Source organism: Vicia villosa, linkage group LG5 (genome assembly GCF_029867415.1).
Source record: "Vicia villosa cultivar HV-30 ecotype Madison, WI linkage group LG5, Vvil1.0, whole genome shotgun sequence".
Classification (NCBI taxonomy): Eukaryota; Viridiplantae; Streptophyta; class Magnoliopsida; order Fabales; family Fabaceae; genus Vicia; species Vicia villosa.
In genome coordinates, this window is record NC_081184.1 from 14,040,717 (window position 1) to 14,067,966 (window position 27,250).

Below are 27,250 nucleotides of genomic sequence, written 5' to 3' on the forward strand. Positions count from 1 at the left end.
AACAACTTTACATATGTTTGATCTCAAGGTATAGGATGAGTCAAAAGTGATTCCACACACATAAATGACGTGTTTGGTTTTATAGAAGAAACTTGCTAGACACGCTTTGGATTTATGGTACTGCAGTACACAATGTTTTGGGACTTGAGAAATGAAAATCCTATGCAATTTCAGCTTCAAAACTGAACTCTTGCACTTGTTGCAACCCTTTGCAGCTATAATTTCTAGTTTATTTAGGTATCTGATGGAATTGTGAGACTCTGAACTCTGAAGGACATCCTTTCCATATCAATACTTTCAAACTACTTGGAAAATAACTTGCACCTTTAGAAACATATGATTTCAATGACAAAAATAATATACCTTTTTATCCTTATATCTACTTACCCATAAGAGAAAGATATGATTTTAGCAAGGGTTTGACAAGCTGCAAAATTGACTTAATTACAAAAAAATCCTTATATCATATATGAAAAATCCTTGTCTTGTGGATCATGATAGGATGAATCTTATTCGACCATTTAGTGAGGGGAGGAAGGTTAAAAATGTGGTGTGCGATTGAGAAAGTTTCAGTAGTCATGTTTCGTTATGGAATAAGAATTATTGGTGAATTGAAAAGGTAGATTCTTAATGCGGTGGTGTAGATTTCTGGTAAGGGTGTTCAAGGATGCATGTTAACATGCAAATCCGTTGATCCAAACCGAGTCAATCCATAAATTACCCAAACCCATTTATATACGGATATATCCGACTCAACATATGGCAACCTTCGTAGTTTTGGTTCGGTTACTAGATTTGCGTTTCTCAACCGTATATATGAAAAAATAAAATTAGTACTATTTCATTACAAAACCACAATTTTTCTAAATTTTTTCATTCACCACTAACACTACTATTAAACCTATAAATTTAAGTAATTTAAAGACTATGCGTTGTTGCCTGTAAAAAGAAAAAAAATATTGTGTATTATTATTTTATTTTAATTTTTTGGTATCATTTTCAACTATGTATTTTTGATGAATAATTTTTCAAGTTATAAATAAATTATAGCATAATTCAATACAATAGACACATTTTATAATACAACTCAGGAACCCAACACAATCCAATCCAATTCAATCTGCAAAATAAATTTAGCAAAAAATCATTCTTATGATATTAACAAATTTGACCATTAAAGTCAATTGTTTTTATTATCAATGACTATAAGGTGTTTATTTTATCTTATGAGGTCTTGATTAAAGATTAGAACTATGGCATGCATAAATTTAAATGAAAATGTAATGATAAGCATGTAAAAAAATGTTGCTTGTTTTAAGACAAATTATTCACATGATACTAAAGTTTTGCTTAGGAGTTTAGAAGAGAATGGAGGAGAGGGTTTTAGAAAAATGGATTGGAGGAAAAGAACATAAATTTAGGTTGGGAGGGTTTTGGGAGATGTATTTATTTTTTACAAGTTAAAATCCCCTTAATTTGAGAAAACTTAAATTTTTTTTACAAGTTAGATGAACAAGTTGTTGTTACCAGAAACAAAGTCAGACTTTTTGCTCAAGGATACATTCAGATTGAGGGAGTGGACTTTGATGAAACATTTGTTCCTATAGCTCGTCTGGAATCTATCAGTTTACTACTTGGGGTGACATGTATTTTGAAGTTCAAGTTGTTCCAAATAGATGTTAAGAGTGTCTTCCTAAATGGTTACATGAATGAAGAGGTGTATGTTGAACAACCTAAAGGATTTCGTGATCTTACCTTTCAAGATCATGTGTTCAAACTGAAGAAATCCTTGTATGGTCTGAAACAAGCTCCCATAGCTTGGTATGAAAGCCTCGGAATGAAAGTCATCACTCTCGAGCATGTGAAAACGGAAAGTCAGCTTGCTGATATTTTACAAAGGCTTTGGGTGCAGTTCAGTTTGAACAGTTGAGGAGCAAACTGGATATTTGTGTGTATGAAGAATTATAACAATTACTTCCCGGGCTGCAGCCGAGCACTGAACAGGTAGGAAGAAGGTCAAGCCACTGTCTCTCTCCCAACGAGACTAATGCAACTTCAGTGAGGATTCAGATCTCTTGTTACCATAAAGGGTTTCCATTTAATCCTGGAATTTCAGTGCAACTTGCTGATGTTTGCCCCAGGATGTGTTTATCAATTTAACTATATGCTAATGTATGTGTGTTGTTTTTCTTTGTTAGTTACTTACAAACCTCTCTTTGTTCTATTATGGCTAAAAAGGGGGAGTAATATTGTGTGCTTTTACACTAACTACTAACCATTGAGTCACATGGAGAATTTTTTTTTTCTCTGGTGTGTTGCTGATGAGATGTTGTTGTTGAGGGGGAGTTCCTTTATAGGTTGAAGAAGAACTAGATTAACATGTGTGTAGAGATGACATACACAATGTTTTGACATGATACTGACTGGTTGGGAAAGTGCATCTCTCAACTACTGTGTGAAGATTCCAATGACAACTAACATGTGTTGCATGTTTGTTTTTCTGTTGCATATCAAATTGTGAAACTGTTGTTGTGTATTCTCTACAGGGATGAGAATTGTGTGTGTCTGATTTATTTTCAGACAATGGGTTGTTAAGTTGTTTTAGCCAAAATAAGCCAAAGGGGGAGATTGTTAATTCTCTGTATTTTGATTGGAATTATGTTTGGTAAAATTAACTTATGGGAACATGTTGAACTAGATGTTCCATTCACTTCAACTGAAGAAGACATGTCGAGAAAGTTGTCCTATGCAGATTTCATTCGACATCGCGTCTGTTATGTTATAGCTGGATCGATTGAGTTGTTTTATGTACACGTGTAAAATATTTTGGAATATTATGCAATTCTATGTGGCACTTGATTTAAGGGATAAAAGATTGTCTCTTTTTTCAAGATATTTGATTAGTTACTAAATATGGAGAATATTAGGGAATCTAATATTTGGAGCCCTATCTTTATGGAGAAGATTTTGGAAAACTTTCTGGAGTTCCTTGCAGCGATTTGAAGCCCAAATCTAGTCCAGAAGATTATTATAAATAGCAAGCATCAAATCTATTATTTTGTGTGAACTTACATTGTAGTTTGTGTTAGGGTTTATGCAGTCTTGTCTATAATTAGCCACTCTAATATCATATTGATAGAAGAATTTGGTGTTATCATCGAGCTGTAAGCTGTGCGTTTCACTCATAAGCTTGTAAGCATTGAGTGACTGTGTTTTGGAAGTGTGTCTTCTAATATTTGTAATTGATCATCACGCTTGTGATTGAGGGGGATTGAGGAAGGCCTCATACCTAGGCGAGTCTTAGGTAGAAGTATAGTACGGGTAGTGATTAAGTGAGAAGTCAGTAAACCAGATGTTGTTTACGTGTGAACCAAAGGTTATTTGCATAGTATTTTGAGTTGATACTATCATAGTGGACGCATCCCTGGCTTGATAGCCCCTAGAGTCGGTATTGCTTATACCAAAGAATGGTTGGCAAAGGATCAGACTCTCACAAAAGAAACAAAATTTGTAAGGGCTGAACAATCTCTCATTTAGAAACAAGTGCCTTAGACCCTTTCACAGATTTAGCATGATTTAGCATGATATGGTTATGTCAAAAGAATTAATGGTCTCCTGCATTTTGTATGGTTTAGCATATGGTTTAGAAACAAGGAATTAATGGTCTCCTGCATTTTGTATGGCCTTAGAAACAAGGAATGCACACATATGGTTTAGCATGATATAGAAATGTCAAAAGAATTAATGGTCTCCTGCATTTTGTAAAAAGTGGAAGGCTTTCCTTACAATGGTTAAAGGCTAAGCTGATCTAACCTTAGTATGTACCATAAAGAAACTTTCAACAGAATTTACTAGCAACTTAGGTTTCATATACATCATAACAAGTTTAGGCATGATAGAGTTTTACCAGATTTATCGCTTTCCAAAAAAATATCGTTACCATTCAAACGCATGTTGCTCCCTTGTTGATACTATCGTTACTCCACTTGAGCTTTTCTTTGTGTTCTAGGTACTTTCTTCTATATAATATACACATTCCATCAAACTTACATTAATTCATTCTATCAACTCATTTTCTTTCTCTGCACAAACTTGCGAATCAAGAATTAGCATACAGATGATGAAGACAACCAAGAAACTCCAAACAATGGCGTCTTCTGAAAATGAGGGCGACGCGTTCAACAATCTCTTGGACGATTTGGTATGTCACATACTGTCCTTTTTGCCAACAAAAATGGCTTACAGAACATCTGTTCTATCTAAAAGATGGGCATTGATTTGCACCAAGATCCTCGACTTTCACTTTGTCTTACCAAAGATTTCAGACCCTACGTCGTCCCGAGAAATTCAATCTGTATATGCAATTTTCTTGAGACGCGAGAATGATATAAGAAAACTAATGCTCGAGAGTGACAATGGCTGCCAACAACCTGATGTATACCACTGGGTCTTAAAGGCATTAGATCTCAAGGTCAAGGAACTACATTTGGATTTGAATCATGCTCGACCTAGTTTCTTGCCACTCAAGCTTTCTACATCTGAGTCACTCGTTGTCTTGAAACTGGGAGGGAATATTCAACCGAAATTCAGTTATTGCTCTAAAGTGTATTTTCCGAAACTAAAGACTCTTCATCTACTATTTCTTGGTATCAAGTGTTTCCGGCATCAAGTTGAGTTTACTCTCTTTCCTTTTCTATCTGGTTGTCCGCTTCTTGAGGAATTTCTTTTACACGACGTCCTCGTGAATCAATCCATCAAAATCTCTTTTCCGTTACTGAAGAGATTAATTCTTATTTTGCGTAAGTCTCTTGATGTTCCCGGTGACAAAACACTTCAAATTAATGTCCCATCCTCACTTGAAGTTTTCCGTATTTTTGATAATGGTAGTACTCCCATCAAATATGAGTCTATAGATTTCTTCAATGTTGATGAAGCTACCATTTACATCAATAAGCATCCAGATTTTGATAGTTTGTATCAACTCTTGAAAGGAATTTCTAAAGTCAAATCATTGTATCTTGGTATAGCAACAACTAGGGTAAGTTTCATAATCTTTTTCTTTCGAAAAACAATATGCGAGTTTTTTTCTTTTATAATTTTGTTATCTTTTATGCAGTTTCTCAGCATGGAGGATAATCTCGAGAAGCTAAGCCGTCTTCCCACTTTTTCCAATCTATTATATTTCGAGGTTCATATATCTGAGAATTGCAATTGGAATATGCTCGTTAGTTTTCTTCGATACGCTCCTAAACTTAAGAGTCTTGTCATTGAGGTATGTGTAATGTATCAAGTTTTTATATTCATCTATATATCAGTTCAGTTTGTAAATTCTGACAATAACTTTTGGGCAGAAAAATTGTGAGATTAAAAAGGATGGAAAATCGGGTTGGGTTGTACCAGCCGAAATTCCAACATGTCTTTCGACGAGTCTTGTTACATTTGAATTTAGAGGAATTGAAGACATGAAAACTGAGTTGGAGTTTACGCGATATATCATAAATGAGTCAAGTAAGTTAGAGAAGGTGAAGATTTTTGCAACAAAAGGATTTAAAAGAGTAAGAAAAAGTTTACGCAAGGGGTCGAGGAAATCAGCTGCACTATTATTGGTATCAAGTTTACACCACCCTTTCTTTTCTTCAATACTGATTTTGTATATACAGAGATAATGTTTATGTTTATGATTTGTTTATTTAACATTTGTTTCAGGATATTAGGTCAGTTTGAAGATGGACGCATTCGAGGATTCAATCAAGACTTATTGAAAATCATGGAACCAGATTGGTTTGTTGCATAGAATTCTGCAGTGATGAAGCAGAAAGTTAGATATTGTATATAGAGTATGTTTTTGTTTTTGGTTGTATTAATCTGACTTAGTACCTTGATTTCTTCAAAGTAGAGCAATATAATGAATGCTGTAAAAATATAATCATGTGTGAGGCTTGGATGCTAAAAGTCCAATTTGAACTTGTTTATTTATGGTCTACTACGAACCAAAACAGTTCAACTTCAAGATCATATGATTAATTTCTCAAGTTGAAGTTGCTGCAAAATGGTGAAGATAATGGATAGTTTTAGCTTTTCAAGTATCACAGATAGCTTCTCATTTTGGATCATATATTAAAATTAAGAAATATTATCAGTAGATGACTTAGGATATTCAATTGATATGCTGAACAAAAACAGCTGGAAGTAGCAAAAATTTTCAGATTGACATATGTTTGTTTTGATCTCACGGTAAGACGAGTCAAAAGTGATTCCAGATGCGATTTTCACACTCAGTTCCTGCATGTTGAATTACTCGACACAAAATACAAGCAAGACCTACTATCAGAAACAATTGATAGTTGCTATAGCCTGATAATATCTGCATACTAATTTATATACACGACATAGGATAAAAGACATCACACTGATACGTCGACACCAGTAATAATAAATATCAGTGTCGGTGTCATGTCGGTGCTAAGTATTCACTCTACAATTAAGTGATTTACCTTATCTGTAATTATAGTTTAAAAATGTTGTTGAAGTGCACTGAAATTTAAGATAAAGTTATTATATAATGGCTTGGCTTTAATAAACTACATGCGATAGTGTTTCATATATCTGACTATATTACTTCAGGAGATGAGAAAATACATGATACACCTTAAGTTTCTATATTTCAATGGTAATATAAAATAGTTTATACAAGTTGCAAAACGATAGTAACAACAACAATTCAACACCGATTCATAAACCACAACCTGCAACAACAACACCAATCATCAACAACAACAATAATTCAACATCATGAAATGAAAGAATTGAAGCGAAAAGAGGCGAGGAATTGGTTTAAGCATTCTATCGAACACCTTGCGGGCAAGACTAAAAGCCCTATTTTTCTGAATTTTTAACAAGTAAACATTCTTCCACTTAGCTTCATAATTTGTATGTTAGTATTTAAAATCAATACTGAAACCGCACAACCAGAACTGACTCGAAATTGTGTCGAAAAATTAACTCGAAACTATGAAAACAGAACTATAAAAAGTAACTTATCTGTAAAAAAGAAAAACTCTAAAACATCAAAGAAATAGATCGCGGATTCAGGTTTCCGAAATCTAGGTCTTGCTTTGTTGAAGTGGCTGTAGATCCAAAAAATATTTAGGCCAGAGCCTGGGCACATGCTCTGCCTGGGCGGGCCTTAAAACCGCCCCTGCTGTAACCAGTTACACTGAAGCTATGCAGTTTTATTTTCTATTTTAAGTGTCTCCAATCATTCTCTCTTATTTTTCTCTCAATTCTCTAAACTTCATCTTCTCCAATTGAACCTAATTCTCCATTGATACACCATAATTGATTTTGTATGTTCTAACATTTGACATCAAAAGTCTTGGTTCTGATCCAATTCCGCTGCAACAATGAGTACCGTTTCCAACGATCGAATTCCTACCAACCTACCGATTCTTGATTAGAAGAATTATCACAAGTGGTCGAAACAAATGAAGGTTTTGTTTGGGTATCAAGAAGTTCTCGATATCATCATCAATGGTGTTAAACCACTTGGGACTGAGCCTACCTCTGCACATCAAGCTACATTTAAAGAAGAGAAGAAGAAAGACTACAAAGCACTCTTCTTGATTCATTCTTGCGTTGATGGTGATAATTTCGAAAAGGTCAGTGATTGCGAGTCAGCAAAACAAGCTTGGGTAATTCTGGAGGAAGCTTATGTTGGGGCTGCTAAGACGGAGGTGGTGAGGTTACAAACTCAAAAGAGGCAAGTCGAACTAACGCAAATGGAAGAGAAGGAAACAATCAATGATTATGTGACGAGCATTACGCACTTGGTAAATCAAATTAAGGCGTGTGGAGAAACCATTCTAGAGCATAATGTTGTGTCAAAATTCTTACGTTTGTTATCGTCAAGATTCGACAACATTGTAGTGACAATCGAAGATTCGAAGGATCTTGCAACATTGAGAAAGGATGAGCTGCAAAGTTCTCTAGAAGCGCGTGAACAAAGAATGGACGAGAGAGGAAACGATAAGGCAAAGACGGAGATAGCTTTGCACGCCCGTTTCAATGAGAAGAGTAAAGGATCGAAAGGATAATGGGCTTCGAAAGGAAAGCAAGGTTTTCAGAATTTTGGAGGAAGTGATTCACAAAATTCGAAGGTTTCGATGGGGAAAAAGGGTGAGAGCAGTAACTCCAATGGATATGGTGATCGTAGCAACGCGGGAGGCCGAAAACCAAGAGATATGAGTAAAGTGCAGTGTTGAAAATGTAAGAAACTTGGACATTTCGCAGTCAAATGTAGTGCAAAACAGTGGGAATCTCAAAGGAATGAAGCCAAGGTTGCTAGGCAAGAGGTAGATGTTGAAGATACACTCTTAGTGATGATTACTGAGGAGTTTGGTGGCAGTTCTTAGGTGTTCTACAACAGCTGCAAGTCACGGGACAGTAGCTGCAGTAGTGCAGAAAACGAGGTAGATTTGCACTCAAAACAAAATGTGATGATCTCGGTTTGAGATGGTGTTCAAGGCAGTGATGAGTGGTACTTGGACTTCAGATGTTCAACGCATATGACGGGGATAAAAGATTGGTTTGTGCAAATCAATCAATTTACGAAAAGAAGAGTAAAGTTTGCAGATGATTCCACTCTTATGGCCGAAGGTGTCGGTGATGTTTTGATCGAGAAGAAGAATGGTGGGCATTCTATGATCAAATATGTGTTATATATTCCTGGTATTAGGTGTAATATTTTGAGTATTGGGGAATTTCTTGAGAAAGGTTATAAGATACGCTTGGAAGACAAGATTTTGCGTGTTGTTGTTGCTAGTGGAGTGTTGATCCTTAAGGCTCCCATGGCTTCCAATAGGACTTTCAAAGTTGAGTTGTTAATTTTGTGAAGAATCTGATTGCACACGGAAGAAGCAAGCATATGGAGATGCAATTTCATTATTTGAGAGAGCTAGTGAGTGAAGGAAAGTTACAATTGGGATATTGTCGGAGCATGCTGAACTTGGACCAACTGAAGTGAGGTGGTGTGTTGAAATTAATGTTTTTGACACTTCAGTTGGTGTAACCGGTCACAGGCCCATGTTTTGCAAACATAAGCGCTGTGTTGGAGGCGTAACCGGTTATGCTATTTATCGTAACCGGTTACATTGAAGCTATGCAGTTTATTTTTTGTTTTAGGTGTTTCCAATCATTTGTAACTGTTGTATATAAATGACTCACTACACCCTGTTGTGGTTAATGCCAATTTTACTACTCACCCTCTCTCTCTCTCTCTCTCTCTCTCTCTCTCTCTCTCTCTCTTATTTTTCTCTCAATTCTCTAAACTTCATCTTCTCCAATTAAACCTAATTCTCTATTGATACACTTTAATTGATTTTATATGTTTTAACAGTAACTTCACATTTCTCTTATCATAATTATATCCCACATTTGTAAGAAATTAAATAAAGAATCAAGTAAAACTTAAAACATCGTGTCTCAACCTCTAAAACCATTATTTCTTCCATCGAACTTGAAAATAAAAATTTATTGAAAGAATTATTAAGTTTCAAAGAGAGACTAAATATTTTAATTCAAAAACTGTCATGTGGATTTAATTAGATGATTTATTGATTAATGTTTTAGCCTTTTATAGTGTGTAATGTTTGAAATTAACTAAAGAAGTGTGTAATTGATGCTATTCATTTGTAGTGAGTTGATAGTTGATATCTCTGAATAGTTCATAAATATTATCTATGGCTATGTTTGGATTAATTGAGCATAACGGAGAGGAGTGAAATGGAACATAACATAACAAAATGGAGCGTAGCAGAATGAAACATAATAGAGCAGAATGGAATATAGATCCTATGATAGAGAGTTATATTACTAATAATTTATTTAATATATTAATGGTTATATTGTAATAGTTCTAGAAACTTCTTAGGTCTTGTGATTATGCCACTTGGATGGTTAAGATGTTTTAGGAGTAGTATTTAAGTGGTAGTATCTCTTTGTAATGAATCAATGAAAAATCAATGAAAGTTATTTTATTCTCTATTTCTTTAGTTTGCTTTTTTTAATGTCTTTCTAGAATTTTTAGTTATTTTCATAGTCTTGTTAGGATTCTAATCCAGCATCCTATCAATTGGTGCTTTCATTCTTGCACTCAATCTCTCCCATGGCATATCCATATTACGGCTCTTTCATCCTTCCATATGTTACTACATCACCATTTTATCATTCCTCCATTTCTCCTTATTACTCCATTGTTACAACTACACCTATATCATCTAACCCATATCCACCACCTATATCATCTAACCCATATCCACCACCCATAAACTCACACCCTTCACATTCAAGCTACCCTAACTACCAACCCAAACCTCAAGATTTCTATTCACAAATAGAAACTCTCAAACAATATTTGATTGAAACTCAAAAAATAGAAAACAAATCTAGAGAAGATTTGAAGGAACAGATTCAACGTTTGAGTGACTCTTTCAAAGCATCACAGCTTGCTTGTAAAGAACAAATTCGAACTCTTTGTGATTCCTTCAAAACAACACAAGAAAAATTTTCAGAGAAATATGTCGTACAAAGAACTACAGAAAAACCTTCAGAAATAGAAGAAAAAAATGACATCTCCGGTGACGTTGTTGGCTCCGACAACAATCACGGCATCTTCTCCGGTGACATTTTCGACTCCGGCAGTATTCCCAGCGTCTTCTCCAGAGAAATCGCCAACTCCACCAGTAGTTTTGAGATCTTCTCCTGCAAAATCCCCAACCCCGACACCGTATCAGACTTCTTCTCTGATGACATTTCCGATGTCAAAACATCTCCGACGGAATCCCAAACAACACTTCAGGTGACATCTCCGAAAAAAACATCAACGTCGGCAAAAACTCCTATACCTCAACGTTTCTGCTCTACCTTCGATCTAATTGGATTTTTCACTGTCATCTTTGATCCCGGTGGAAAGTTGCTCGGATCACTCACTCCACTGTGCACCACCTCCTTCAATCCATCCTACACCAGTCCTTCAAAATTGGAAGTAACAGATCTGTTACTAATTATTGCGGTGTGTGCGGTTTCCTGTTTTAGTTTAGTGGCATATTAAATAAAGAAGATAGTAACACATTTTTTGCAGTGAGAGAAGTCATTTAGGAGATTCTGATAAAGAGAAGGACAAGGTTGTTTTGAAGGGGTAAGTAGTGATAGAGAGTTATATTACTAATAATTTATTTAATATATTAATGGTTATATTGTAATAGTTCTAGAAACTTCTTAGGTCTTGTGATTATGCCACTTGGATGGTTAAGATGTCTTAGGAGTAGTATTTAAGTGGTAGTATCTCTTTGTAATGAATCAATGAAAAATCAATGAAAGTTATTTTATTCTCTATTTCTTTAGTTTGCTTTTTTTAATGTCTTTCTAGAATTTTTAGTTATTTTCATAGTCTTGTTAGGATTCTAATCCAGCATCCTATCACATATGCTGCATTCACTGTTTTATCTTGTTCTTTATTGTATATATGTTCTTTTGTATCAAAACATCTTCGCTTGAATCAAAATATGCATTCAAAAACATTTTTACACAACAACAATAACAACCAAATTTTATCCCACTATGTGGGGTTGACTATATGCATCAACTTCCGCCATAATTTTCTATCCAGAATCATATTTCTCTCCGAACTGTTAATCTCTAGATCTTTCTTAATAACTTCTATAGATTTTCTAAGTCTCCAGCTACCTCTAACTCTTTGACTCCTCTTCACGTGATCTTCATAGGCTTTCAATGGTTGGAGTTGCAACCGAGTTTTATTTACCTGATGAGTGTTGGGAATCTGTTTTCAATTCCTCTCTAGTACTAACCGTCTCAGATTCTCACTCGTTTTATGTGATCCAACACACCTTTTCTTCCCTCTCTTCTTCCAAAGGTTCACCAAACTCATCTTACTTACCTATCATGCTACTCCGATAAATCTCTTGTTTTCCATTGACTCTCAAATCACTTGATATCTCCAATCAAGACACTATTCCCGCCAATGGCTTGCGGACGTTTTCTCAAGCTATTACGACTTTGACATCTCTTACTTGTTCCTTCATTGTATCCATGGTTTTACATTGTGGTAGCGGCTGCGGCTGCGATTATGGTTGCGGGTGTTGCGATTGTGGTCATTACAGTTGTTGCGATGCGCATTGCGGCTATTGCGGTGTGAATTTTTATAAGGTGGATTTTGAAATACAATATTGAAAAACTTTTAATGTTAAGTTTTTTCTACATGAAAAGTAAATTGAGTTTTAGAATTCTATTATTTTGATTTTTGATGAAAATTCTTAAAGAAACATGATTGAAATTGACTAAGATGGTTCCTACATCATACACTCGGAGACGTAATTTAAAAATCACACTGCTACTGCAGTACGACGCGGTTGTGTAAGAATATGAAAGACAACTCATTTCTTTGATGAGGAAAATCAAAGTGTAGTTAGACTTAGAAAGGCAACCATCAGTAGAAGTTACAGACCGATCCTAAACAGGATCCTTTAACTTTTTCACGCTTTTGTTTCACAGTTTTTCAAGATATTGGTATTTCACACTTCCTTACAAGCATCTTAGATAAAAATCTGATCCAAAAAGTGAGAAATAAAAGACATAAATTGATCAAAAAAACTGATGTGAAAAAAACCAATTAGTACTAGTAGTAGTAATAATCAACAACAAGCTGGGTTTGAATTTGATGAAAGACAGATACAGGAGCATAACAACAACAAACAACAACCATTCTTTGTCTAAATCTGCTTGCAGCAGCACTTCTAAAACAAATAAAGATAACGAGTCTAGCATTGCACAACTAAGCTTAAATTTATTACATTAAAAAATTGCACCCCTATTGCGATATCTTATATCATTGCTTATTAAAAAAAAAAAACAATTGCATTGATTTTTATAATTTTTAGTTGAAATTAATGGATCTGATTTTGAATAATAAGTAAAGTTTGTGTGCATTCTATTACTATGTGATGTGCTATTCATAATACAAGGCATGTTATTCCTTCAAACTGTCCACCTAATGTTATTCCACTTAAAGTTGCCGACTTGCCTGGCAACTGTAAGTTACATTCCCATAGTATTCTAACCACAGAAGTAAAAATTGAAAGCTGTGACTCATTTGAATATTAGCTTTGATAGAATATTCTTAAGAAAGCTTACAAATTAGTACTAGTAGTCATAAACATAGAGCTTAACAGGAGCCAATGCTCCAGATTTACTATATTTCTAATATATCCTCAAAAAATAAAATATATGTGATTACCTGTTTAGCATCACTCTATTGAAACAAATAAAATTTTATATCTCTCTGTCTCTTTATAATTCCTTACTCAAATTTTATTTTTTTTATAAGCAATTCATATAAGAAAATCGTACTAGGGGTGCAACCCTTACAAAAAGACTCTAAATAGAGTTAAAGCAAGACAACGGTAACTTGTACCAATCATAATGACAACTTACTGTTTTACTTTCCTTCTAATCTGTCATGACAACTTACTATTTGTATAGATTTTGAAAATCAAACTTTGACATATTAACACGAGTTGTAACAATTATCTTTTTCAATGTTGGCCTTGATAGTATCATTGAGTCAGCAAGCAAAGAATGCACTTTTGGACAATCTCTCAAATTAATCTCCCTGCAGTTTTCTAGCACATGCTTCACTCCCATATTTGAGACACGATAACAATTTTGAAGTGACAGTTGCAAAAGCCCACGACAATTCTTTGAGATCACATGGAGTTTTGCATTATCAGCTCTCGTATGTGACAAGTTTAACACCTTGGAGCTTCAAAGTTCATTCCAAGTAGTTTCACTTTTGAACAGTGGGCTAAGTTCAAATGCTTAATTTTACCACATCTCCTTAAAACTTCACAAATACCTTGAGATATCTTATTACAATAACTTAAATCAAGTAGTTGCAAATTAGGAAAAATAGATGCAAAGACTACGATGCTTTCATCACTTAACCATATATTGTCAGCCAAACATAGAGTCCCTAATTGAGGGCTTACAACCTTCAAAGAATTAGAATTATCCACGCTCTCTTCCCACATATATTGATATGGATATTTCATTTTGATGTTGCTAAGTGAAGGACCGTTACTAAGGATGGAAAACAAATTTGAACAATTGTCTGTTTTATTGGTAAAGTGTAAAGATTTGAATTTTGGTCTTTCACGGAGGGCGTGAACAATACCGGCATTGGTAATAGTTGTTGAACAAGTGGAAAAGACATTCGTCGGTCATGTAACTATGAGTAGAGAGATTAATCTTGCGAAGTTTGGAAAGTGCCAATGAAAGAGTCTTTATCCCATCAATGAAGTTATCTTGAAAGTGAAATGATGCAATTGAACCGAGATTGAGTTCTTCGAGCAAAGGAAAAGAACCAGCTATTAATAACATGTCAGAGCTACTGAGAGAATTCATGTGGGAACAATTGAGAGATGTCAAAGTTGTAATATTATGGGAGAAAGACCGCAGCCCGTATGCGGGAATGATGTTTTGGTGTGAGAGATCGAGGGATCTGAGTTTCAAATAGAAACAAGAGATTTGATGAAGAAATGCATTGGGATCACCGCAGAAGGCATTGGAATCACGGTAGAAGCCACGCTTGAGGTTGAGGGATGTGATATTGGGAAATCATTGCAATAGATGAGAGATGAAAGGGGGTGATTTCGAGCCGATAGAGACGGAGAATCGGAGACGGTTGGTGATGGAGAGGAACTGTTTGGAAACTAGGGAGAGAGACTTGAGGTGGTGGTTGTGTTTGTCGTCTTCATGGTTGTTGAGGAATTTGAAAACGCATTCCCAACACTCATCAGGCAAATATAGATATGCTGTTTTCCGGTGCATGTTACTACTGCCGACGACAGTGGTAGTCCCGCGATTAGGGAAGGTAACAGATTTTAGGGTTTACGTGATAAGGAGTTTTGCTAGAAAGACTGAATAGTTGAAACCTATCGTTAAGTTGGAAATATTGCTAATTATTGTTGAAAGGGTTTTGTTTTTACCATTATTTCCTGACAATAAGTATATGGCGTGAGTGAAAATAACAATTTAATTATGGCTAAACCATTATTTCCTGAATTACCATATTTACCTTTACAAATTTTCAAATTCAATTTTATATGCAGTTTTTCAAATGCATCGATTAGCATGTACAAATTGTGTAAAGAAAATGACAAGTGTTTGAGATGCTATAAGTTATTCTTAGACGGTTAGTATCTTAATATGTTCCCAAATCATTAGCTGTTTGTTATTATTTGATATTTTTATCCCTTTCTGTCTGGGCGGAGACATAGCCCAGCTAGCCCGGGCACGCGCCCGGGCTCAACTCTTATTTTCTTTGTATTCTTCCCAATATATTAGCCGGTTTTTAGATAAAATCAGGGGCAAAATTAATAAAAATAGGGTGTGAAAATTAAAATAGATGAATAATCAATAGTGTAAAGTTTTTGCCCAGACTGTCTAAAATTTCTGGCTCCGCCACTGCTTTCTGTATTGTTTATATTCAAGCCAAATCAAATTACGAGTGTTCTTTTAGAATGGATATTTTTAACCATTTAGTAATACTTTTTTTTAATAGTATTACTAAATGGTTAAAAATATCGATGCACCACCTGGTTGTATTTTGAGTGACACGGAGAAGAAACTTTTATAATTGTAGAATTGTATTGTTTTGGTGAAGGATGTCTTGGGGACATTCTGCATAAGGAAGAAACGAGTTTAGCATTGCACAACGAAGCTTAAATTTATTACATTAAACAATTGCATTGAATTTTATAATTTTTAGTGAAAATAAATGCATCTGATTTTGAATAAAAAGTAAAGTTTGTGTGCATTCTAATACTATGTGATGTGCACAATACAAGGCATCAGTAAGGTATCCTTCTATGCCACTCATAAATGATGATGCTTTACATAGTAAATTTTATATGTTTTATATTTCTAATCTATCCTCCAAAATCAAAATATATGTGACTACATATTTAGCATCACTCTATTGAAATTAACTTGTGAATGCCTTTCAATTTCAGAATTTAAATGTACTTCTCAAACAAATAAAATTTCATATCTCTGATAATTCCTTACCCAAACTTACTGTTTTACTTTCCTCCTAATCTGCCATGACAGTTGACAACTACATATTTGTGTACATTTTGAAAATCAAACTTTGACATATTAAGATGAGATTTTAAGAAACAGAGTGAAATTTTACCATAATAACTTATATTTAGGACTACTCACTAACCATATAATTTAGTTGGAACTATTAACTGTAAGAATTTTTTGCAATTTGATATATTGAGAGACAAGAATTTTATCCAAAAAAAATATATAATTTAAGAGAAGCAATAAATTAAAATTGCATATAACACTCACTGCTAGCAATACATAAAAAACATGAACAATTATCATGAAAAGTTTTATGAGCATAAATATAATTTTTTTTATCTCAAATAAGTAAATCTAAAAACAGAAAACATCTTAAATTTAAGAGTTGAGAACTGTTTCATAAGACTAGCAAAGAAGGCATCTATGACTCAAGAGTTCCCTCTCTCCATCATTGAAACGATAACGTGGTGGAACAATTATCTTTCTCAATCTTGGCCTTGAAAATATCATTGAGTCAACAACCTTAGGATGCACTTTTTGGCAGTCTTTCAAATTAATCTCTCGTAGTCGGATGCAGTTTTCTGCCACGTGTTTCGCTCCCGTATTTGAGACATAATTACAATTTTCAAGTGACAGTTGCAAAAGTCTGGGACAACTCTTTGAGATCACATGGAGTTCTGCATTATTAACTTCTGTGTGTGACAAGTTCAATACCTCCAATTTAGGAGCTTCAAAGTTCATTCCAAGTAGCTTCACTTTTGAACAATGAGCTAAGTTCAAATGCCTAACTTACAACATCTCTTCAAAACTTCACAAATACCTTCGGATATCTTATGGCAATATTTTAAATCAAGTAGTTGCAAATTGGGAAAGATGGAAGAAAACATTATCATGCTTTCATCAGTTAACCATGTATTGCCAGCCAAACATAGAGACTCTAATTGAGGGTTTACCATCATTAAAGAATTAGAATTATCCACACTCTCTTCCTGCAGATACGGAAAAGGGTATTCCATTCTTATATAGCTAAGGGAAGGACAGTTCCTAAGGATGGCAAACGAATTTGAACAATTGTCGGTTTTGTTGGTAAAGTGTAAAGACCCGAATATTGGTCTCTCACATAGAGCAGAAACAATACCGACATTGGTAATGTTAAAACAATCACATATGATGGCTTCTTCGAGAAACTTACAATTGTTGAACAAGTGGAAAAGACATTCGTCGTTCATGTAACTGAACGATGAGTAGAGAGATTAATCTTGCGGAGTTTGGAAAGTGCCAAAGAAAGAGTCTTAATTCCATCAATGAAGCTATTTTGATCATGAAATATTGCAATTCTACCTATATAGAGTTCTTCGAGTGAAGGAAAACAATCGGCAATGAGTAAGATGTCAGAGATCTTAATAGAATCCATATCGGAACAATTGAGAGATGTCAAAGTTGTAATATTTTGGGAGAAACCTCGCAACCCATCGGCGGGAATGAAGACTTGGCCGGAGAGATTGAGAGATGTGAGTTTCAAAGGAAGACGAGAGATTTGAAGGAGAAAGGCATTGCGATAACCGCGGAAGGCATTGAGATCACGGCAGAAGCCACACTTGAGGGTGAGGGATGCGATATTGGGAAATCTTTGAAATAGAAGATGGATGAAAGGGAGTGTTTTTGAGCCGACAACAACAGAGAATCGAAGACTGTTGGTGATGGAGAGGAACTGCTTGGAAACAAGGGAGAGAGACTTGAAATAGCTGTTGTCTTTGTCGTCTTCATGGTTGTTGAGAAATTTGAAGACACATTCCCAACAATCATCAGGTAAATATAAATATGCTTCTTCCGCCATTATGTTACTACTGCCGACGACCATAATATGGCAGTCTCACAATTAGTGATGGTGACAGCTTTTAGGGTTAGGTTAGACAGATTGAAAACGTGAAAGTGAAACCAATATCAATATTCTAACGGTTTTGGACTATTTTTAAACAAACTTTACTGTAACAATATTTTAGACTGTCAGTGCATATTCTTTTTCTCTTTTTTTTTTTAATATCCTACTTTTCCCTAATAAAACCTAATTACTCACTTTTGTACCAAACTATCCTACTTTTATCTTTTTTTAAGAAATTAAATAGGTTTGTTTCAAGTTATGGATTAACATTCTTTTAAATTATATTTTCATGATTATTATTTCAATAATAATATACATACTTAGCTGTGTTTGGCTTAAAACTATATTTCTCTGAAATGCTTATAAAATCTATTTAATGTTAAAATAAAAAAAAATGTAAATGTGAGTAGTAATGGGAAGTTAAAGATAGTTCGAGTTTATTTCTATGAGAATGTTGGATTCCCACCCTTTAAGCAGGAGAATAAGTATGAGAAAAATTATGAATAAACAAGATTCCTAGGAATAAAATATATCCGGGATCGATTTTTAAAATCTTGAGGCAAACATGAAATTATTACATTTTCAATCTCACATTCTCAAGATGTTATTTCATTCCTTAAAACAAACACACCTTAATTTGATCCTGTTTTTTATTTTATTTTATTTTTCTAATTTGATATCTATAAATATTTAATAAATTATTCTATGATATAACAATTATATTTACTTAAATAAACAAAAAAAAAATGTCCTATTAAATCACATTTAGTATATCATATAAATATTAAAGTGTAATCAAATTTAAAATTGGATTTGTTTTTGAGAATTCAGCCATTAGTAATCTAGATATTTTGGATTATTTTAAAAAAAAATCATAATAATAAAGATGTAATGACTACCTTATATTTGAAGTAATTTAAATTCATTTAAACTTAATAAAGTTACCATAAAATTCCAAAAATAAATTAAAACAGAAAAGTAAATTTTAGAAATAAAATAGAGATATAAAACTATAACACCAAAACAGAAAAAGCAAAAGTCCAATATTTACTTAAACCTAAAATATTATATAACCCATCAAATATTCCCATAATAGTATTCCGCGGCACCAAAATCAAAATCAACGTTGGCTATGGCTATGGCTATGGCTATGGCTGCTTCTTCTTCATCTTCATCCATACAAGTTAGAAGCAAAAAAGTAGCTATGCTTTCAACCAATGTTTATTTACCAGATGAATGTTGGGAATGTATCTTCAAATTCCTTATCAACCACGACGCCGACGACACCCGCGGTCGCTACTTTCATCTCAAGTCTCTTTCCATCGTCTCCAACCAGTTACTCTCCGTCACAAATCGTCTTCGATCATCTCTCACTATCTATTATCCTACATGCCAATTCTTCGATAGATTCTCCAACATCTCCTCCCTCAACCTATCCTCCTACTATGTCGGTGATCTCGACGATCTTCTCGTCCAAATCTCTTGTTTTCCATTGAATATCACATCACTCAATATCTCAAACCAACTCAAGATTCCAGCAAAGGGATTGAGAGCTTTCTCCAAAAACAATACAACTTTGACATCTCTCATATGTTCCCATATTGCTACTTTCTATGATACTGAATATTCTCTTTGCTATCCAAGTGTCCATGTATACAACATTTGAATCTTCAAAGGGCATATTTTCTGAATAATCAGCATGTTGCCGAGTTGTCTTTATTTCTTGGTGATTTGATGTCTATAGACCTTAGTGAGTGTAAAAGTCTCACAGAATCAGCCTTGTTTGCACTCGTTAGTAACTGTCCTTCACTTATAGAGATCAAAATGGAATGGACATCAATTGGAAAAGAGATTGTAAGGAATTCTAATTCTTCGATGGATTGTATTGTAAACTCTCAATTAAAGTCTCTCTATTTGGCTCATTGTCAAGAATTAACAGATGAAACCATCATAAGGTTATCGCCCATTTTGTCCAATTTGCAGCTGCTTGATTTGAATTCTTGCCGACTTATATCTGATGAAAGTATTTGTCAAGTTTTAAGGAGATTTTGTAACATTAGACATTTGAATTTAGCCAATTGTTCAAGAGTGAACCTACTTGTTGGAATGAACTTTGAACTTCTTAAATTAGAGGTGTTGAATTTGTCATATACAGCCGTTCACGATGAAGCACTCTATGCAATCTCAAAGGGTTGTCGTGGGCTTTTGCACTTGAACCTTAAAAATTGTCATTATGTCACATGTAAAGGAGTGAAATACGTGGTTGAAAACTGTACACAATTAAGAGAGATCAATTTGCAGAATTGTGATAAAGTGCATGGTAATGTTTCCTCAATGTTATTGTCAAGCTCGTCTTTAAGAAAGATAATTGCTCCACCTCATATTCATTTCACTAGAAAAACTATGAAACTCTTCTCGCACCATGGATGCCGTGTTTGCTAGCATTCTAAAAGTACTCTATTGAAGTTTGGTCTCTTTAATGTAAATTTTATTTTATTTTTTTCAATTTTTATTCTATGAGAGTTTACTTTGTTTTAAATGTCAGCTTGCAACTGAGTATTTAGTATTTACTCATTAGTTTGCATATGATGTTTTTGTTTTCTGTTCGGTAATATTGCTTAATAATAGAATATTACTTTTGTCTATTAATCCACAAGTGTGTTCTTCTATATGATGATTTAGATCCATGAAATTCAAATATAATTATTAGACAAACTATTCTTTATGCTATAACTATAGAAAGCATAAATTTCTGCTACATAATTGATTGACATTTGTATTATATCATCTAGGCATTCTAGCTTATTGACTTGATATAATTGATATAATTACCTAAATCACATTTCTTGTGTTTGTTCGTAGCAATTGAAATTAACCAATGCAGTGACTGCATTATTGCTATGTATGCTTCACTCTGTTCAATGGCACTAACTAATAAAATAAGACATTATTTTATTATATTGGTTAAAACTGAAAATCTGAAAAGAAGAAGGCACAAATTTTAGTTTCTTTTTCCGGAGGACAGAATACCAAGGAGAGTACTTCTAGTTGAATAGAATATTTGTTTTTCTCCTAGTTATTCAGTATTGCTAGTTTGTAGAGCAACTTAAGTTATGAATGTTTTGTTTTATTTTTAATCTTTTCACGCTTACATCTTTAAATAAATTGATGATATAATACAAATGTCAATCAATTATGTAGCAGAAATTTATGCTTTCTATAGATATAGCATAAAGAATAGTTTGTCTAATAATTATATTTGAATTTTGAAAGTTAACTATGATTTCATGGATCTAAATCATCATATAGAAGAACACAGTATGAGATTGAAAAGTTAACTTGGATTCGGAGAGTGTGCTAATTTCAAGATTTCAACTTCGAATCTTGTCAGGTACAAATTGTTTATCAAAAGAAAAAGTTTTGAAAGGTGAAATATGTTATTTGTTAAAATTATAGATTTTGAACAACCATTTCAACTAGCATGTGAGATATTGGATCGAACTCTAGTATGGCCGAAGGGTAGCTTCTTGGTTCGACAGAGTTAAGCATGAAGTCGAAGGTTGTTCACATGCTTATGTCGAAGATGCTAGGGTTGTTAGCATGTTAAATTAGGTTTTAGTGTTTAAACCCTAATTTGTTAAGTTAGCTTGTTTATTAAGTTGGCTTGTGTAATGGGCCTTGTGGAAAAAGCCCATTAGTTAGTATGTTAGGTTTATTATAAATAGCATACTAGTCTCTCATCATTGCTAAGTTGCAAATCCTAATTTAGGGTTAGAGAGGTTATTTGTTATTCTTGTAAACTTGTAATCTTGTTCTAAGAGAAAGTAAAAGAATAGCAGTTATAACCAATTATTGTGTTCCTCTTCTTCCTTGTCCTTTATTCTTCTTTGGTTTATACTTTGTTCTTGGCATTGAATTCACAACAAATTGGTGCGTTGAGCGTGGAGAAGATGCCTTCAACAAAGTATGAGATTGAAAAGTTCACCGGAGTGAATGATTTCGGTCTGTGGCGCTTGAAGATGAAAGCCCTACTGGTTCAGCAGGGTTGTTTGGAAGCGTTGAAGGGAGAGGCAGCCATGAATGCAGAATTGACGGCAGCGGAGAAGACGAATATGATCGAGAAAGCACACAGTGCAATTTTGTTGAGCCTTCGTGATAAGGTTCTCCGGCAGGTATCAAAGGAGACGACGGCATCAGGTGATGCGGTCCGCAATTTAAAACCATGAGTCTTAAGTTCCGGGGCTCGCAATTCTCAGATCAATTCCAAAGATAGTCATCATTTGTACGATTTAAAACACAACTAGTAACAAACCCGTGCATTCGCACGGGTTCTCGTACGGGACGCGCATTTGTTTCAGATGTACATTTTCTTAATAGAAAAATGTCTTATACACGTAAAAATAATAATAATTAAATGTACAAAAAAATGTCTGATACCCGTAAAAAAATAATAATTAAATGTATAAAAAAATATCTGGTACCCGTGAAAAAAACAATTGAATGTATAGAAAAATATATGATACACGTGAAAAAATAATTAAATATTTTAACAAATAACTTCATCATCAGTAAAATACTATTTTCAACATCTAAATCATCATTCTAAACCATCAATTACTAATTTAAGTCTTCTATAATTTAAGCTTTACACAATTTGAAAATAATAAAATCTATAATTAATACTACCCAATTAATTAGAAAATATTAACAATTTAAAAATAATTAAAATTTCTAACATGGTCTTTTAATAAGTTTAGAGGATGAATTTCAATGAGGTATTTAGAGTTTGGTTGTAACTTGCAATTTAAATTAATTATTTATTTTTCTTCTGATGTAACTAATAGGGATGACTAATTTTATAGTTTCCTTTTTCAGACTTCACCGCTTTTACTTTTCCAATAAATAAATTTGTTGCTATCCTACGGGAAAGAACTTTAATCATGGTTGACCATTTTCTCATTTAGTAATTTTCACAAATAGTTGATTAAAAATTTCAGTTACCACATGGAAACATTTTTTTATAAATAGCAGGTTATTAGCTATATATCAAGTATCAACACCTCAGCATGTGTGAAATACGTTGTATGTGTTTATATGTTGCAGATATCTAAACAACAAAAGTGATACACAAAACAAACATCAAAATAATCAATTCATTGGGAATAAATGGAATGGTAAGAGGACCATATTCCAAAATGCTATTCTTTGGAATGTATTTTGTTTTTCAATTTTAGACAACTTGAAGCAAACAGTTCCTTGTACAAACTCTTATTACATCAGATACATGCATCACTGCTATATTGAAGTTTCATTAAAAATACAGGTATCAGCTCAAAACATATCACCATGTATAATTCACTTGTATAACATCTCAAAACATCTCTAAAAAAAGTATGTTTCGGTCTTGTACTAATATGCAAACTAAATTAACACAAAATACTACAAACCAAAAAATAGTATTTTTTTTCCTGTACTGATATAATACAAAGAAAATTTGTGTTGATATAATACAATTATATACAGATGTCGAGGAGGCACCCAAGTCATACAGTAAAAGAAGAATTTGCTAGCACATCCACCAAACCACATGGTGTAAAATAGTCAGAAATCTGTCATTTTGGTTGAGATAAGCCGACACAGAAATGTGAAGCTTTTCCAAATCTTTGAATTACATCAATCCTAAACTGCACCCGCCACAACATCATATCACTCGATATCATATTATAACATATGGAATGATGCATAAACCTGTCAAATACAAAAGCTTTGTAACAAAAACCAAAACAGAATCTTGAATACTTCATATCAGAATATCGAAAGATACATAAATGTAGTGGTAAAAGAATACATCATAGACTTTTCGGACATACTATGAAATAATCATTTTAATGGCAACGGTATATAAAAACTACACCTCACAATAAGCCTGAAATATCGAGTAATACTGTTGATCCGCCATAGCCATAATAACATGTTGTCGTTTCATAGAGAATAGTCAAAATTCCCTCTAAATACCAATTGTCTTCTTGATATAATGGCAAGAAATACAACTTTGTTATCCCAGGCCTCCCCTGCATAATGCATGAACATGTCAACAAATATCAAGTTCAAGCCATCATTATTAATAACCAGCTCAAGCACAATTCTAAATTATTGTCCATAACAATTCCAAAGAGCACAAAACAAAACTAACATCCATAGATTGAAAATTTCCCCAATGAAAGAAAACTCCCTGGAATTTGAAATTGATATGAGAAGGCCCAAAGCATACATGTTGTGTTACCAAAAGGAAACACAGTAGAAGATAATCACCGTTAAGAACACCAAAATCACAACACAACCGAGAGGAAGCACCCGCCGTGACTGCAAAAAAGAAACCAGAAACCTAAGACCTACTAATAAAAGGATTTAATATTATATAAGAATTTCAACAATAAACCCCCCTGACATGCGAGCTTCAACCGGACGTTGATTCTGACCTCGACGAATGGAATCTAACACATTAGATATCCCGGCATCCACATATCAGCAACTGTAAATCATACCTTAATATTGCTACATTGAAGAATTCCAACTAACTAATAAAAAATTCAGCACTAATGAAAAGTATCACATCAAAGGAGATTAGAATAAAGCCACCATAACCAACCTAAGCTGCAACCGATACTGCAAAGTTCTACAAAAATACTTTGTAACACAACTTTGAAAGCCTCGTAAACTAATTTTTTTTCTTTTCCTATAACTGCTTATGAAAAGTTTATCTAAATTAACTATTAAATCACATAACTTAAAACAAAATTAAATTATCAATTCCAACATACCTCAATAAAAGTAGTATAAAATCACCTCCCTTGTGAGTTTTGTGTTACTATCTTTTGTTAACCGACATGATTTGGAGATGTTCTGAAAAATAGAAATTCTTAAATAGATTATTTGTAGAATATTAAGAGTTGACCTATTATTTATGTCATTAGGATATAAAACCACATAAAACATCATAACCAGTCACTTGAATTACTATAAACATATAATAATTCAAAGCTTGAATTCTCATTGAGAACTTAAATAGTCAAATCATGCATGAGACTCATGCTTCTAAAACTCGAATTCTCCTTTAAAAAAATCACATTAACCTCCCAACAATGCCAAATTCTTGTTCTTTATTCCTGCAACAACATATGGAAATCATTCATGGAAATAATGAACATAAACAAACTATCCCTCCGAATTCCATCATGGAAATCATGCGAGTAATACTGTGATTCTTAGCTGGATCTACATCAAAAGTTGCATCAAAGTCAAGGGAAACCATCAAATCGAACATGGAGCGATTGACTGAACTGGCTCCATACTGTAGAAGTGATACAAAGAAATATTTAGATAACTCTGGAACACATCCTTGAATGTATAAGCTTCCGAAATATTAAAGACTGACAATTGTACCAGAATCACAACTGGGTATGCAAACAATTGAACCAAAGAGCATCAGTGTAAATTTTCACAATGCTAGCATGAAACAATATTTAGAAACATTCAGATAAAAATATGAAAGATGAAAGGTTAAGAGCATCAAAAAAATTAAGGCTCTAAGATAGTACCTAATATAGTGTTACAGGCTTGGAAACCACATGACGGATAGTTAGCTTCAAAATTGCCTGATAAAACTTGATACTGTCTCAGCAGGATGAATCTGCAAAATCAAAAATAGGCGGTGAGTCACAACTTGCCTGAAACTTCATATAAATTAGAACCGTACGAAAGATTTACAAATCAATGAAACAATTAGGGATTAGGGTTTTTCGCAAACAAAAACAAAATAGCATATTTGTCGTATGCACAATCGATCAACAAACGATTTCGAACCACCATAACATAGTACAGACCTTTGACCTATACCTCAAGGGTTCAATGTCGACTATCTGCAAAAATTAAAATACAACAATATAATCAGAATTTGAATAATACTACTTTCAATCAATATCCAAACAGAGACGAACAAACAAAGAGCTTACCACAAAATCATCACATTAACGACCAAAACCCTAACCACAGATTAAAAGCCCTAATTTCAAACAGAAAACCCATTATAAACCCTGATTTTCTTTCATGCTACAACTCAAACACAGATACATCATCATGGCATATAGTAAATAGTAAATCAGAAGAAATCAGAAAAAATAGATGAAACCTCCACCATCTTCAATCATGCCGCCCCATCTTCGAATCCATGATAAAACGACAACACCACAACATATCATTTTTATCGGCAAAACAAAATTTCAAGCTTAAAGGAATTGATTTCTTACATGAGTGAAGATGAGTTGAATGGGTTGAAGCTGAAGATGTCGATAACCAGACGAGAGACGACGAGAGATAAATCTGATTTTGGAGAGAGAATGAGACGAGAAGGAAGAGAAAATAAAGAAAAAGAAGAGGAAGAAGGGAGAGGCAACGAAAGAGAGAATAAAGAAGAGCAAGAGAGAGTAGCAGAAGAGAGACGAAAGGAAGAGGAAGAGGAAAAGACAGGTAGAGGTAGAGAGAGAACTTGATGGTTTTTCAAAATAGAAGCAATTATGGTTGGTAGTAGAAGCAAAAGAAAAGAAATATTGCTAAGACATCCACGTGGCTGAATTTGGTAACAGAAGGGCAATATGGTATTTTCCAGAACATATGATTTTCTTATATTGTAGATGAAATTAAAGGAAGGAACATTGGTACAATCCTTTATAAAAAATTGTTTTCTCTTATATTATGAAAGATATTAAAAAGTTACTATTTTATTTCACTGAAGTTTAAAACCAAAATCAGAATCCAAGCAACTTCTTCCTTGACAATTCCAAACATAGTCTTTCAGTACTCCTCAATACATTAATTTCAGTCTCATTTTTTTCCACTACATAGGGTCCGCTTGTTTTGGCTTTTTTTAAAAATGATTTTCATAGTGTTACAAAATTTTGTGAAAAAAATTTTTACAAAGAAACTTTTTATAAAAGCTTCAAATGATACCCATCATGAGAATTGCGAGCCCTAGAACTTAAGACACCATAGTCATTCCTCTCAATTATATCAAAACAAGATTAATCAATGATTGAGAAAGGGAAGAAGAACATAACATGTTGGTTGACTATAATACTGATAGCGATTGGATCTAATAGTTGTGATGATAAAATCAAAACTTCTGCTTACGTTTTTTAGTCTAGGATC

At 33.7% G+C, this 27,250-nt stretch overlaps 3 protein-coding genes and 2 pseudogenes across 3 annotated transcripts; 3 read left to right on the forward strand and 2 right to left on the reverse strand.

Annotated features, from left to right (window-relative positions):
- Positions 1–4,147: 4,147 nt before the first annotated feature.
- On the forward strand, positions 4,148–5,136 carry LOC131604251 (F-box/LRR-repeat protein At3g59210-like). The gene is made up of 2 exons (XM_058876706.1): positions 4,148–5,021; positions 5,117–5,136. Exons 1-2 carry the CDS (start codon positions 4,148–4,150, stop codon positions 5,134–5,136), a joined length of 894 nt encoding a protein of 297 aa, XP_058732689.1.
- An 82-nt stretch (positions 5,137–5,218) lies between these two features.
- On the forward strand, positions 5,219–5,724 carry LOC131604253 (F-box/FBD/LRR-repeat protein At4g26340-like). Its single transcript, XM_058876707.1, has 3 exons — positions 5,219–5,272; positions 5,352–5,606; positions 5,707–5,724. Exons 1-3 carry the CDS (start codon positions 5,219–5,221, stop codon positions 5,722–5,724), a joined length of 327 nt encoding a protein of 108 aa, XP_058732690.1.
- A 7,818-nt stretch (positions 5,725–13,542) lies between these two features.
- Positions 13,543–14,901, reverse strand: LOC131604254 (F-box/LRR-repeat protein 4-like; annotated as a pseudogene).
- Positions 14,902–16,569: 1,668 nt separating this feature from the next.
- On the reverse strand, positions 16,570–18,001 carry LOC131604255 (F-box/LRR-repeat protein 4-like; annotated as a pseudogene).
- A 1,177-nt stretch (positions 18,002–19,178) lies between these two features.
- LOC131604257 (uncharacterized) lies at positions 19,179–20,488 on the forward strand. The gene is made up of 2 exons (XM_058876708.1): positions 19,179–19,530; positions 19,674–20,488. Exons 1-2 carry the CDS (start codon positions 19,179–19,181, stop codon positions 20,486–20,488), a joined length of 1,167 nt encoding a protein of 388 aa, XP_058732691.1.
- Positions 20,489–27,250: the final 6,762 nt, after the last annotated feature.

Bases quoted from the DNA above. Each gene is read 5' to 3' on its own strand.
- LOC131604251 (XM_058876706.1), top strand. From the start codon at position 4,148: ATGGCGTCTTCTGAAAATGAGGGCGACGCGTTCAACAATCTCTTGGAC. The intron at 5,022-5,116 runs GTATAGCAACAA...TCTTTTATGCAG, and splicing joins AGTCAAATCATTGTATCTTG to TTTCTCAGCATGGAGGATAA.
- LOC131604253 (XM_058876707.1), top strand. From the start codon at position 5,219: ATGCTCGTTAGTTTTCTTCGATACGCTCCTAAACTTAAGAGTCTTGTC. The intron at 5,273-5,351 runs GTATGTGTAATG...ACTTTTGGGCAG, and splicing joins TTAAGAGTCTTGTCATTGAG to AAAAATTGTGAGATTAAAAA.
- LOC131604257 (XM_058876708.1), top strand. From the start codon at position 19,179: ATGGCTATGGCTATGGCTATGGCTGCTTCTTCTTCATCTTCATCCATA. The intron at 19,531-19,673 runs GTTTTCCATTGA...GATACTGAATAT, and splicing joins TCTTCTCGTCCAAATCTCTT to TCTCTTTGCTATCCAAGTGT.